The following is a 14,240-nucleotide window of genomic DNA, read 5'->3' as shown; positions in this document are numbered from 1 at the left end:
CCAAAATTGATAGAAAAAAAGGCAAGAAACATGGATAGCTCACAAAAATGTATATAAAATAGACCTTAAACATATGGAAAGATTTTCAACTTGACACATTATGTTTGAAATGAAAGCTAAAATTACATTGAGTCATCATTTCTCTCATCTGTCAGATTGGCAAAAAATAAAAAATTTAAAAACGTTTTCCATTGGTAAGTCTGGCAAAGCACCCTCTCATAAATTACTGGGAAGGGAATGTAATTGCTAAGACTAAATGGGCATATTTACATGTGAACCCCGCAGTTCCCCTTTCAGGTGTTGACACTGAACATATACTGATTCTCATCATCCAAAATTATAGATGTACAAGGTTACTACTGTTGTGTTATTTGCAATTGCAAAATATTCTAGGCATCCTGGATTTAACTTTTAAGTTGCTGTGAACAGCACAAAGGAGATTGGTTGAGTAAACTTGGTACATCCACACAGTCGAGTAGTAGGCAGGAAAAAGTGAGCATGATCTCTGTGAACTGATAGGGAGTGATTCTCGGGATATATTGTTAAGTGAGGAAACCTGAAGTGCTAAACAGTGTGTGTAGTAGGTCACTTTCCATTTATGATAGAATTGGAAATTAAAACGATTTGTTTTCCAAAACAAACACAAAACAAAACAAATACATGTATTTGCTCATTTCTATATTGCACACATGAGAGATAAATCAGAAAATAATGGCAGGATGGATGGAATTAGGGTAGAAAGGATGGGGAGTGACATTAAACTATATTAATGTTTACATGTTAAAATCAAGACCGAGGGAAAACCTTTAAGATAAAAACAAATTAACCCATATTTCAAATGAATAACTTTTGAACATGGTATTTTGACTATATATCTTTAGTCCAGTAACAAATAGTTGTAGAGTACTGAATTTTAGTGTGTTTTTTTTGGCAGTCATATGGGGTAGCAGTTCTGACACCAGTTTCTCAATATTTGAGGATTAAATAAGTCCATTTGGAAGATAATAGGAGTCTGATGTCTACTGTAAGGGGGAATCTAGAATTGCAGTCATTAGTATGAACTGAGCATTTTCTTACTACTTTTAGAAATGTGTGTGTGTGTGTGTGTGTGTGTGTGTGTGTGTGTGTGTGTGTGTGTGTGTGTGTATTTGTGGATTTCCTAGCTCTGTCCTCTGGGACAGCTTCTTGTTTTTGTTTTGAGAGAGAGAGGGAAGGGAGGGAGGAAGGGAGTGGGGAAGAGGGACAGAGGGAGAAAGAGAATCCCAAGCAGGCTTCTGGCTCAGCATGGAGCCCCACTCGGGGCTTGATCCCACGGCCCTGGGATCATGATGCTGGCCGAAGACAGAGACAGACCATTGCAAGCACATCGTGCTCTCAGGTTAGGCTCTAGAACCAGACTGTTGTTGCTGTAAAAGGGTATTATTGCAATAACTGGCAAAATTTGAATAAGGTTTTGTAATAGTAGTGGTGTTACTAGTTTCCTGATTTTGGCAATCTGATTGTAGTTATGAGAATGTTCTTGTTCTTGGGAGATGCATACTGAGGTATCTAGAGGTAAAGAGGCATCATGTCTATAACTTATTGTCAAATAGTTGAGAAAATTCATATATATGTACATATGTAGAGAGAGGTGTGTATATATAAATACATAGAGAAAGGGGAGGTAGGTGGGAGGGATAGGGAATGACAAAGCATATGTGGTAAAATGTTAAGAAATGGAGAATCTGGATATATACTTTTTATTTTTTTACTATTCTGGAAATTTTTATGTTAAGTTTGAAATGATTTCTAAATAAGGTGAAAGAGTAAAATAATGCCAAATTCAAATAGAACCCTTAAAAAAGGCTGTGCTGGTGTATCTTCCCCAGCAGTGTGCAAGAGGGTTTCCCCTCCAGCAGGGAATGGGTGCTGCCACTGCCCCCAGTCCTTTGTCCCTGGAGAAACTGAGGTGGGGTCGGGGCTGTCCAGCTCGGTCGTTCTGTACTGTGTCTGTCATTCTGTAATGTTGTATCTGGCTCTTTATCATTTTGAGCTCAGGTGTAAATTTATCCCTGCAGGTTGTCGACGAGCGAGAATTTTTTGAGATCATGCCCAATTATGCCAAGAACATCATTGTGGGTTTTGCAAGAATGAACGGGAGGACTGTTGGAATTGTTGGCAACCAACCTAAGGTGGCTTCAGGTAGGTACAAAAGGCTCTCACAAACCTCAGGTGGCAGTTGGGGGCCATGGCTGCGGGGTGTGGTGTCTGCCTTCTGCCTTTTCCTCAGATGAGTCTTCCATGGCCAGAGAAAAAACTCAGGGAAGTGTTGTTGTAAAAGCTCTCTTCTTGGGGCGCCTGGGTGGCTCAGTTGATTAAGCATCTGACTTAATTTCTGCTCAGGTAATGATCTCAACTGTTTGTGGGATTGTGCCCTGCTTTGAACTCCTCTCTCTTCCTCTCTCTCTGCCCCTACCCATGCACTCTTGTGAGCACTTCTCTCTCTCAAAAAAAAAGAAAAAAAAAAGCTCTTTTTTAATTGTTCATAACTCACAATGCTTCTCTCATAATTTTATTTTTTAAGGGTTTATAGGCAATTTTCTTCAGCTTAAGATGGTTTTTACATTTTCAGAGGTCTGCTTTCTGTTTCCCCTAGTTAGATTCATGTCTCGCCCCTAAACTATGAGTTCAGTGAGGGTGGGGGTGTTGGTGTCTTATTCGTAGTTTTAAATCCATTGTTCAGTGGTGTCAGGTACAGCATCTTCCTGTGTCTTCCAGTGACATGGCCAGAGCTGAGCTACAGCCAGGTCGGGGCACTCTTCTGTGGTTGCGCCCTGGGTGTGGCTGGAGGTGTGGGATAGGGACTATAGACACTGCTTTCCTCCTGTTTCCTGTGTAGGTTTGTTTTGAATACTGTATAGGAGAAATATGCACTCCCTTACTGACCCAGCCTCATCTTTTATGTCTGTCATGGCAATTTTTCCTTTTCTTTAGAAAAAAAGTTGTTTGGTTTTTTTTTAATTTTTTTTTTTACCATGGTAAAACATGTGTATAACAAAGTTTGTCATTTTAACTATTTTTAAGTGTATAATGTAGTGGCATTAATTACATTCATACCGTGTGCTGCCATTACCACTATCTTCCAAAAATTTTTCAAGTAGAAATGACTCCCTTTCCACCCTACCCCTGAGTCCTTGGTAATCTAAGTCTCCTCTCTATGAATTTACCTATTATAGATATTCCATGTAAGTGGAATAATATAGTAATTGTCCTTTAGTGTCTGGTTCCTTTTACTTAGCATATGTTTTCAAGGTTCATCTATGTTGTAGCATGTATCAGAACTTTATTTTAACTTTTCATGGCTAAGTAATATTCCATTGTATGTATATACCACATTTTGTTTACTCATTCATCTGTGATGGACACTTGGGTTGTTTCCACCTTTTGGCTATTGTGAATAATATTGCAGTAAACATTGGTATACAAGTATTTGTTTGAATCCCCGTTTTCAGTTCTTTTGGGTATACACCTAGCAGTGGAATTGTTGAGTCATATGGTAATTTTATGTTTTTGTTTTTGTTTGTTTTTTTTAAGAAACATCATACTGTTTTTCACAGTGGCTGCACTGTTTTCTCAGTAGCAATGCCTAAGGGTTCCACTTACTTTACACTGTCGCTTGAACTTGTTGTTTTCAGGTATGTTTTGATAATAGCTATCTTAATGGGGTGTAGAATATTTTCTCATTATGGTTTTCATTTAAATTTCCCTAATAATTAGTGATGTTGAGCGTCTTTTCATGTGCTTATTGGCCATTTGTATATCTTCTTTGGAGAAATATCTATTCAGTTCCTTTGTGCATTTTTAATTGTTTTTTGTTGAGTTGTATGAGTGCTTTATATTCTGGATATTTATTAGGCCTTTATCATCTATGTGATTTGCATGTATTTTTTCCCATTCTGTAGGTTGTCTTTTCACTTTCTTGATGTCATTTGATGCACAGAAGTTTTAAAATTTGATGAAGTCCAATATACAATTTGTTTGTGTTTGGCGGAGTACCTGTTGAAAAATCCAACATCATGAAGCCCCTCCCTGTGTTTTCTTTTAGGAATTTTATGCTTTTAGCTTTTACATTTAGGTTTGACCAATTTTGAGTAAATTTTTATATATGGTGTGCATTAAGGGCTCAACTTGATTCTTTTGCGTGTAGAAATCTAGTTATCCCAACACCATTTGTTGAATAGATTGTTCTTTCCCTATTGAATAGACTTGGCGTCCTCAAAAATCAAGGGGCTGTAGATGTATGGGTTTTTTTCTGGACTCTTAATACTATTTAAGCGGTCTATTTATGTTTATTCACATGCTGGTTTTGATTACTGCAGCTTTGTGTAGTAAGTTTTAATATTGGTAAATGTGTGTCCTCTCATGTCCCTTGTAAAGATTCTTTTGACTTTTGGGGCTCCTTGCAATTCCAAATGAATTTGAGGATTGGTGTTTCCATTTCTCCAAAAAAGGATGTTGAGGTTTTGATAGAGATTGCATAGAATCTGCAGATCACTTTAGGTATCTTTCCATTTATTTTGGTCTTTTAATTCTTTTGGCAGTGTTTTATAGTTTTTAGTGTATAAGTCTTTCACCTCTTGGTTAAATTTACTTTTATGTATTTTATTCTTTTAGATACTATTGCAAATGGAATTGCTTTCTCAATTTTCTTTTTGGAATGTTCATTATTAGTATATGGAAAGATGACAACACAACTGATTTTTGTTTGTTGATCATGCAACCTGCAACTTTGCTGAGCTTATTAGCTTTATGAGCTTTCTTGTGCATCATGTTTTTTGCAAATAGTTTTTACTTCTTCATCTCCAATTTGGATACTTTTTATTATTTTTTTCTTGTCTAGTTGCTTTGGCTAGAACATCTAGTACACTATTGAATAGCATTGGTGAAAGCAGGCATCCTTATTTTGTTCCTGATCTTAGGGGAAGAACTTTGTCTTTGACCACTGAATATGATGTTAGCTGTGGGTTTTTCGTAAATGCCTTCATCGTGGTGAGAAAATTTCCTTCCATTCCTAGTTTTCTGAGTACTTTTCTTTTTCTTTTATGAAAGGTTGATAGATTTGTATACCTTTTCTGCAACATTTGAAATGATCGTGTAGTTTTTGTCCTTCATTCTATTAATGTGGTGTATTATATTGTTTGATTTTTTTTCTACGTTGAACCACTTTTGCTTTATTGGAGTATATCTAAGTTGGTCATGGTATATAATCCCTTTGGTAAAATAAATTTTATTTTTTGGAGCTCTTTAAGTTTCAGAGCAAAATTAAGTGAAAACTGCAGAATTCCCATAATACTCTATCATACATACACAGCTTACTTCACTGTCAATATCCTGAACCAGAGTAGTACATTTGTTACAATTGATGAATGTACATGGACACACCATAATTACCTTAGGTCTGTATTTACATTAGGGTTCACTCTTGGTGCTATATATTCTCTGGGTATGATAAATGTATAGTATATAACCCACCATTGCAGCATCATAAAAAATGGTTTCACTGCCTTAAAAGTCCTAAGCGTTCCACTTGTTCATCATTCCTTTCTCCCAACCCTGATAACCTAGTAACCCCTGGCAACTACTGATCCTTGTACCCCTCCCATAGTTTTACTTTTTCTAGAATATCATATAGTTGGAGTTAGAGTATGTAGCCCTTCCAGATCAGCTTCTTTCACGTAGTAATATGCATTTAAGCTTCCTACATGTTTTCTCATGGCTTGATAGCTCATTTCTTTTTAGTGTTGAGTAATATTCCATTGCCTGGGTATACCACACAGTTCACTTATCTGTTCACCTCCTGAAGGACATTGTGGTCGCTTCTAAGTTTTGGCAATTATGAGTAAAGCTGCTATAAATGTCTGTGTGCAGGTTTTTGTGTGGACATAAGTTTTCAGCTCATTTGGGTAAATGCCATGGAGTATGCTTGCTAGCTTGCATAGTATGAGTATGTGTAGTTTGTAAGAAACTGCCAAACTGTCTTCCAGAGTTGCGGTACCATTTTGCATTCCTGCCAGCAGGGAGTTACAGTTCCTGCTGCTCCACATCCTTGTCTGGATTTGGTGTTGTCAGTGTTCTGGATTTTGGCCATTCTAATAGGTGTGTAGTGGGATCTTTTTTTTTGTTTTTCACTTCACTTGTAAGTATTTAATGAATCTCCCTCCATGTGGCTTCAAGCTACCAGGACACAGGTGCCCTCCCCCCCCCCCTCCCCAACCTTCTCCTCAGCAATTCTACTGAAGAATTTGGCCCTCTGGATGACAGGCTGTTTGGGGAGCTTTCCCTTTCCCAAAACTTTGTAGTAGCATGAACGCACCACATCAGTGATAGGAACAAGTCCAGTCTTGTTTTTGGCAGCATTTACCTGTGTCTGCTGACTGACCAGGGTCCACAGTTTAATCAAGGTTGACAGTTGGGTAGAATATCTGGCTCCTTTTTAAGTGGTAATGCCTCATACCCGCTTTTCCAAAGTAACCTGGATGATATTTGTCAAAGTTGATCCTGTGATGATGCATGCCACCAGCATTACCCCAGCCTCCTGGGTGCTTCCGGTGCTTGCTGATGCTGCTGTGGCCGTGGCTTACATGACCCCGAAGTTTCCAGGTCTTCCTCAGTCTGGATGGCATGTCAGCAGTCCAGACAAAAGACCTGGTATCTTCTTTTAATTTGCATTTCCCTGATGCCATATGACATGGGGTATCTTTCCATGTGTTTATTTGCCATCTGTATGTTTTCTTTGGTGAGGTGTCTGCTCAGATCTTTAGTCCCCCCCCCCCCCTTTTAGTCTATTTTTTAATCAGTTTTTTTTTCTTATAATGTTTATTGTTGAGAGAGAGAGAGAGAGACAGAATGTGAGTGGGGGAGGTGCAGAGAGACTGGGGACAGAGGATTCGAAGTGGGCTCCGTGCTGACAGCAGACAGCCTGACATGGGGCTTGAGCTCACAAACTGTGAGATCATGACCTGAGCTGAAGTTGGACACTCAGCCAGCTGAGCCACCCAGGTGCTCCTGTTTGTTTTCTTATTGTTGAGTTTTAAGAGTTCTTTGTATATGTTAGATAGCAGTTCCTTTATCAGATGTGTATTTTGCAAATGTTTTCTCCCAGTCTGTGGTTGTCTTCTCTTTCTCTAGACAGTGCCTTTTGCAGAAGTTTTTAATTATGAGGTCAGCTTATCAATTATTTCTTTTTCATAGATCATGCCTTTGGTAGTGTATCTAAAAAGTTACCACCAAATCCAAGGTTATTTGTTTTCTCCTGTGTTATCTTCTAGAAGTTTATCACTTTTGTGGTTTACATTTAGGTCTCTGGATCCATTTTGAGTTAGTTTTATGAAATGTGTAAGGTCTGTGTCTAAATTTTTTGGCTGTGGATGTCCAGTTGTTCCAGCACTACTTGTTGAAAAGACAATCTCTCTTCCATTGTATTGCCTTTGTTTTTTTGTCAAAGATCAGTTGATATTTCTTGGGGTCTATTTCTGGGTTTGCTGTTCTGTTCCATTGGTCTGTTTGTTTTTTTTTCATTAGTACCACATGTCTTGATTACTGTAGCTTTATAACAAGTCTCGTGGCTAGGTGTTGTTAGTCCTTCAACTTTATTTTGTCCTTCAATACTGTGTTGGCTGTTCTAGGTTTGTTTTTGTTTTTTTGTTTTTTGGGTTTTTTTTTGCATCTCCATATACACTTTAGAATCAGTTTGTCAACATCCACAAAATAACTTGTTGGGATTTTGATTGGAATTGTGTTAAATTAAGAAATCAAGTTGGAAATACCTGCCCTCTTGACAATATTGAGTCTGCCTATCCATAAACATGGAATATGTCCCCATTTATTTAATTCTTCCATTTTGTTCATCAGAGTTGTGTAGCATTCCTCATATAGATTTTATAATGTGTTTTGTTATTTTATGCCTGTGTATTTCTTTTTTTGAATGGTGGGTGCTAATGTAAATGGTATTGTGTTCTTTGTTTCAAATTCACTGCTGGTATATAGGAAAGTTATTAACTTTTGTATATTAACTTTGTATTCTGCAACCTTGCTATAATTGCTTATTAGTTTCAGCAGTGTTTTTGTCAATTCTTTAGGATTTTCTACATAAATTATTATGTCATCTGTGAACAAAGACAGTTTGATTTCTTCCTTCCCAGTCTGTGTACCTTTTGTATATTTTCTTGCTTTATTGGATTAGGTATGACTCCCAGTACAGTTTTGGAAAGTGGTGAGAGGGGACATTTTTGTCTTATGCCTGATCTTAGTGGGAAAGCTTCTAGTTTTTCATCATTATGTGTGATGTTAGCTGTAGATTTTTTGTTAGATGTTCTTTATCAAGTTGAGAAAGCAGCCCTGTATTCCTAGTTTGCAGAGGGTTTTTAATCATGACTGAGTGTTGGATTTTGTGAATCCCTTTTCTGTATCTACTGATGTGTTCATGTAACTTTTCTTCTTTAGCCTGTTGATACAGTAACGTTGCTGGGTTTGATTTGCTTTTATTTTGTTAGGGATTCTTGCATCTGTGTTCATGAGTCATTGGTCTGTAGTTTTCTAGTAATGTGTTTGTCTGGTTTTGGTAATAGCATAATGCTGGTCTCATAGAATGAGTTAGGAAGTATTCCCTCTGGTTTTTCTGAAAGAGATGGTAGAGAATTGCTATAATTTGTAGAATTCATCAGTGAAACTTTCTGGACTTCTTTTGTTTTTTTTAATCACATAAGAAATAAATGGTTTTACAAATCAAAAATATAATCCTGTGTTTTACGTTTTCTTGTGTAGTTACCTTTACTAGAAATCTTTATTTCTTCATAATTTGTGTGGTACTGTCTAGTATTTTTTTTTTTTTTTTTTCATTTCAACCTGAAGGATTCTCTTTAATATTTCTCGTAGGGTAAGCCTAGTGGTAATGAACTCTGCAGCTTTTGTTTATCTGGGAATGTCTTAATTTGTCCCTCATTTTTCAAGGACAGGTTGCCAAACAGAGTCCTTGGTTGACAGTTTTATTCTTTCAGTGGTTTACATCATTCCATTGTCTTCTGCCTCTGTGGTTTTTCTACTCAGAAATCAACTGATAATCTTATTGAGGATCTCTTGTATATGGTGAGTCACTTCTCTCTTGCTGCTTTCAAGATTCTGTCTTTACCTTTTTTTTTTTTTTTTTAAGTTTATTTATTTTGAGCGAGAAAGAGCATGAGTACAAGAGGGGCAGAGGGAGAGAATCTCCAACAGGCTTCCCACTGACAGTATGGAGGCCCACGTGGAGCTCAAAACTGAACCATGAGATCATGACCTGAGCTGAAATCAAGAGTTGGACACTTAACTGACTGGGCCACCCAGGTGCCCCCAGATTCTGTCTTTATCTTTTAATAACTTGATGATAATCTGTTTCAGTGGGGGTCTGTTTGTGTTTATTCTACTTAGTTTCTTTGATTTGTTGCTTCATGTCTTAAATTTGGGAAGTTTTTGGACGTATTCAGGTAATCTCTGTCCCTTTTTCTCCTCCCTGTGGTATTGCCTTGCTGCAAATATTGGTTCAAGTGATGGTATTTTGTAGATCTGTAGTTTCTGTTCACTTCATTTTTTCTTTTCTTTTTGTTAAGACTGGGTAATAATATAAATTATCTTCAAGTTTCCCAATCATGTCTTCTATTTTCTCAAATCTACTCTTGAACCCCTGTAGTGAATTTTTTATTTCATTTATGGTAGTTTTCAGCCACAGAATTTGTTTGGTTCCTTTTTATAATTTCTTTCTCTTTATTGGTATTCTCATTTTGTTCATACATTGTTTTCATGATTTTTAAAGTTCTTTGTTCATGTTTTTCTTTTTTTCTTTGACCATCTTTAAGATATTTAAAAATTTTTTTTAAAAACTTTTTATTTTAGAGTTGTTTTAGATTTATAACAAAATTTCTAGATAGCACAGAGTTTCCATGCACTCCACACCTAGTTTCTCTGATTCTTAACATTTTACTTTAGAGAGCACTGTTATCAGATATTTCACTCTAAACAAAGAGACAGTGGGTGACTAAGCTAGAGGGAAAACTGAGGTTAAATGGTTTTGCTGTTGGACTCAATCACTGGTTCCTTTCATTGGTTTTGTTTATCTGTCTGTTGGTTTAAGATGGAACAGACCTGATGTATAAACGATTAGAATAATTCTGAAGACAGAGGATGACAATGGCTTTGAGATGTGACTTCTTAGCTTATAACTGACATTATTGATGCTTTTAGACAAAACTGTTAAGCTATTTGATTAAAAATTTTTTTTAATCTTTATTTATTTTTGAGAGAGAGACAGCATGTGAGCAGGGGAGGAGCAGAGAGAGAGGGAGACATAGGATCTGAAGCAGGCTCCAGGCTCCGAGCTGTCAGCACAGAGCCTGACGCGGGGCTCGAACTCATGGACCGTGAGATCATGACCTGAGCCGAAGTCAGATGCTCAACCAACTGAGCCACCCAGGCGCCCCAAAGCTATTTGATTTAATGCACACTACACTGTCAGGAATAGTTTAGGGAAGCTCTAGTGTGACTCTCCTATTCTAAAAAAATGGACATTGGCCTTATATCTGAAGTTATTATTACCAGCTCATGTGCACTTTGACTCTGATGGTACTTCTATGTACCAGGCTGTACATAGAAGTTCATTTCAAATCTTTGGGTATTTTTTCATTTGTTTACTTATAAATTTAAAAAAACTTTTTTAATGTTCATTTTTGAGGGAGAGAGAGAGCACAAATGGGGTAGAGGCAGAGAGAGACGGAGACACAGAATCCGAAGCAGGCTTCAGTCTCTGAGCTGTCAGCACAGAGCCTGACGTGGGGCTTGAACTCACAAACCATAAGATCATGACCTGAGCTGAGATCAAGAGTTGGATGTTTAATCAACTGATTCATCCAGGCACCCCTATAAAAATCTTTATAATGTTTATTTTTGAGGGAGGGAGGCAGAGAGAGACGGAGACACAGAGTCCAAAGCAGGCTCCAGGCTCTGAGCTGTCAGCACACAGCCCGATTCAGGGCTCGAACCCACAGACTACGAGATCATGACCTGAGCCAAAGTTGGCGCTTAACCAACTGAAGCACCAAGTTGCCCCCAAGACCATTATTTTAAAGTCTTTGTCTAATAAGTTCATTGTCTGGGCTTCCTTAGGGACAGATTCTGTCAGTTAATTTTCTTCACTTGAGTGGCTTTTTTCCTGTTTCTTTGTAAGCCTTGTTATTTTTTTGTCGAAAACTGGACATTTGAATATTATGAGGTGTTGATCCTGGAAATCATATTCTCTCCCTTTTCTAGGTTTTGTTGTTGATCACTGAATGCTGTAATAGCCATTGTCTAGTGCCGTTTTCCAATTATTTTTGCAGACTATATTCCTTGCTGTAGGTGGTCATGGAGGTTTCTTTGCCTTAGCTTGTGTCCAACTAGTGTTTTGACAGTGATATCCTTGAATACCAGCTACTAAAACAGGCAAACAAGAAAGTACCTCATCTAGTCTTTGAGAATTGGCCCTGTGCTGGTGCTCCTCTTCAACACTTGGCCAGACTTAAAATGAACTTAGGGATCAGCCCACTGTTAAAACTTAAGGTCTTCTTAGGTTATTTGTTTTGTAAAGTATTTTCATTTTCATTCCTCTCAAGATATTTTCTAATTCCCTTTTCCTGGGTCTTTTCTGAGCATGCATCTGGTCCTAGGCATATCTGTGTCTTTCTGAAATGCCCTGTGTACACAGGTGTTCTTGAATGCCCTGATTTTCTAAAGAATCTCTGTCCCTGGTTCTTTCCTCCTAGGCCTTAGGCAGTCTCAAGCATCTGCAGGTTGTTCTTTGTTTTTGAGCAATGTCTGCCACTTTCTGGCCTGGTGAGCTCCATGTTAGGTAAAGCAGGGATGAAAATCTTTCAGACAAATTAGAACACACCTATGTGATAATTTGTGACTGACTCTTTATTCCCTCTAGAACTAGGGAGAGAGTGGGGCAGGTGTAATTAAGAATGTCACAAAGCTTTCCTACTATTTTTACGTTGCCTGTTTCTTGATTTGACTTTCTCTTGGTGGTTGGTAAACCTTCACTTGTTCCAGGGTTTCTGATTCTTTTGTGATGTTTTTGTCGGAGGGTAGGAGTTTGGAGCTGACTTCCCCACCATTTTGTTGTTGAGAAAAAGTGTTTAAAAGTCAGGAATTCACACACACTGAAAATGCATTTTGTTCCTCCAGTAAATTCTTAACTGTTGATACATCCTTTTAGTTTCTCCTTTGAGCTGTGTCAGTCATTGGCATGGACTTCACATGATTTCTTGTGTCTGCTTCAAGATCTTTCTCATCCCATGACTACCTCTGTGGGTCCTGATGGCCTGCAGCACAGGTTGACTTTGACAAGCCCACTTTTTAAGAAACTGCTTGGCTTGTCCTCGAAAGTGTATCTATAGATATCTAGGATGTCCATCCCACTGCCCAACCTGGCTGGAGCCTGAACGCTTGATTCCATGGTGGTTCCTTGACTTCCCCTTTTCTTAGAAATTCTTTGTTATGTTTATGGAGTGGCAAGATGTGGAAGTTCAGTAGATTACTGCTTTTTTGAAAAAAAGCTTCATGCATTTTATGGACTTAATCATTCCCTGTTACTAAAAGACAGCTTCAGAGGCTTACATAGGGGGCTTCTGTTCCAGGTCTCATTTTTTCTTACAGGAATTAGCCAGTGCTCACTGGGCTCTCTCTGGGTACCAGGCGCTCAGTCTAGTTCTGGGACGAGGCCTCAGATGCTAAGACCGGGCCTCTGGTCCTGGAGCCCGTCCCATGGCCACTCGGGCTGCAGGCTTTCCATTCCTGTGTTGATTTCCCCAGTGATTCCATCATGTTCTGGTTGTCGGTGCCCATCTTGCTTTTCAGTTTAAGTATAGCTTCTGGATACTTTTTGCAGTTTCTTAATTTAGAATTGTTTTTATTCTGGGACTTATCACTCAGATTTTTTATTTCAGGTCATTAACATAGATTTTGAAGAGAGAGGAAAGAGGGGAGATTTAAAACATTTTTATTGAGTTACAATTTACACACAATAAAATGCACAGGTTTCAAATGCTCATTTTAATAGGTTTTGATAATTTGACAGTAGTATACAACCTTGTTATCACCATCCAAAACAAGATACGGAACATTTCTGTCCTCTCAAAAAATGCATTTAGTAAGAGGGAAGTTTTGCCAATTTTTCTTTTTGAGTTCTTTTTGTTTCTAGCATTCTTTATATATTTTGGATGGGAGTCTTGTCAGATACGCATATTGCAAATATATTTTTTTCCTGATTTGTGACTTCTTCAATAAATTGTGTCTTTTGACTCACATATTTTTAAACATGTGATGAAGTCCCATTTATCAATGTTTTTTATTTATGATTAGAACTTTTTGTGTCCTTTCCAAACAATCTTTGCCTATGACAAGGTTGCAAACAAAGATGGTCCGATATCAGTGGCTAGCTTTGTAGTTCTGGGTTTTATGTTAAGGCCTATGATCTATTTTGAATTAATTTTTGTATATAGTTTATAGAGTGAAATAGTCTACTTTTATGTTCCCCCTCCCCCCCCATATAGACAGTTAAGTGTTCCATCACCATTTGTTAAAAAGACTTTCTTTCCACAGCGAATTGGTTTGATACCTGGTCTAAAATCAGTTGTGTGGGTCCATTTCTTCACAATGTATCCATTACCATTTTGTCTACCTTGATGCCTGTGCCATACTGTCTTGATTACTGTAGCTTTATAGTTATCAGCTTGGGGCAGTTTCAGGATCCTGGGGACACTTGACAATGTTGGAAACCGTTTTGTTTGTCACAGGTGTGGGTTGTAGGGGAGTGAGTGCTACTGGCATCTAGTGGGTGGAGGCCAGAGATGATGCTAAACATCTTCTGCACACAAGACAACCCCCCACAACAAAGAATTACCCAGCCCAAAATACAGATGGCCCTGAGGTTCAGAAATCCTGCTTTGTAAGAAAGTCTTGAAGTCAACTAGTATAAGTTTTCCAATTAAAAAAACCCCAAAACTGTTTATTCTGTTTCCTTTGTATTACCATATGAATTTTAGAATCTGCCTATCAGTTTCTGTAAGAGAATGCCTACGATTTTGGTAGTAATTGCTTGAAAATCTAGATCTGTTCAGTATGATAGCTTAGTAAACTTCAAGATAATTAAATAGTATAGACAATTAAAATTGAATGCAATTAGAGGCTTAGTT

The 14,240-nt window shown here is 37.8% G+C and overlaps 1 protein-coding gene and 1 pseudogene across 3 annotated transcripts in view; one reads left to right on the top strand and one right to left on the bottom strand.

The window, feature by feature from the left end:
* Positions 1-14,240, top strand: part of PCCB (propionyl-CoA carboxylase subunit beta) — a 92,308-nt gene that overhangs the window by 73,613 nt on the left and 4,455 nt on the right. For all 3 annotated transcript variants that reach the window (XM_007087412.3, XM_042956219.1, XM_042956220.1), the window contains one exon: positions 2,058-2,181. In XM_007087412.3, coding sequence (XP_007087474.3) covers positions 2,058-2,181 — 124 coding nt within the window. The remainder of the gene's footprint in view (positions 1-2,057; positions 2,182-14,240) is intronic.
* LOC102949908 lies at positions 6,209-6,662 on the bottom strand (annotated as a pseudogene).

Source organism: Panthera tigris, chromosome C2 (assembly GCF_018350195.1).
Source record: "Panthera tigris isolate Pti1 chromosome C2, P.tigris_Pti1_mat1.1, whole genome shotgun sequence".
Classification (NCBI taxonomy): domain Eukaryota; kingdom Metazoa; phylum Chordata; class Mammalia; order Carnivora; family Felidae; genus Panthera; species Panthera tigris.
This window is presented reverse-complemented; position numbering and strand designations above follow the sequence as displayed.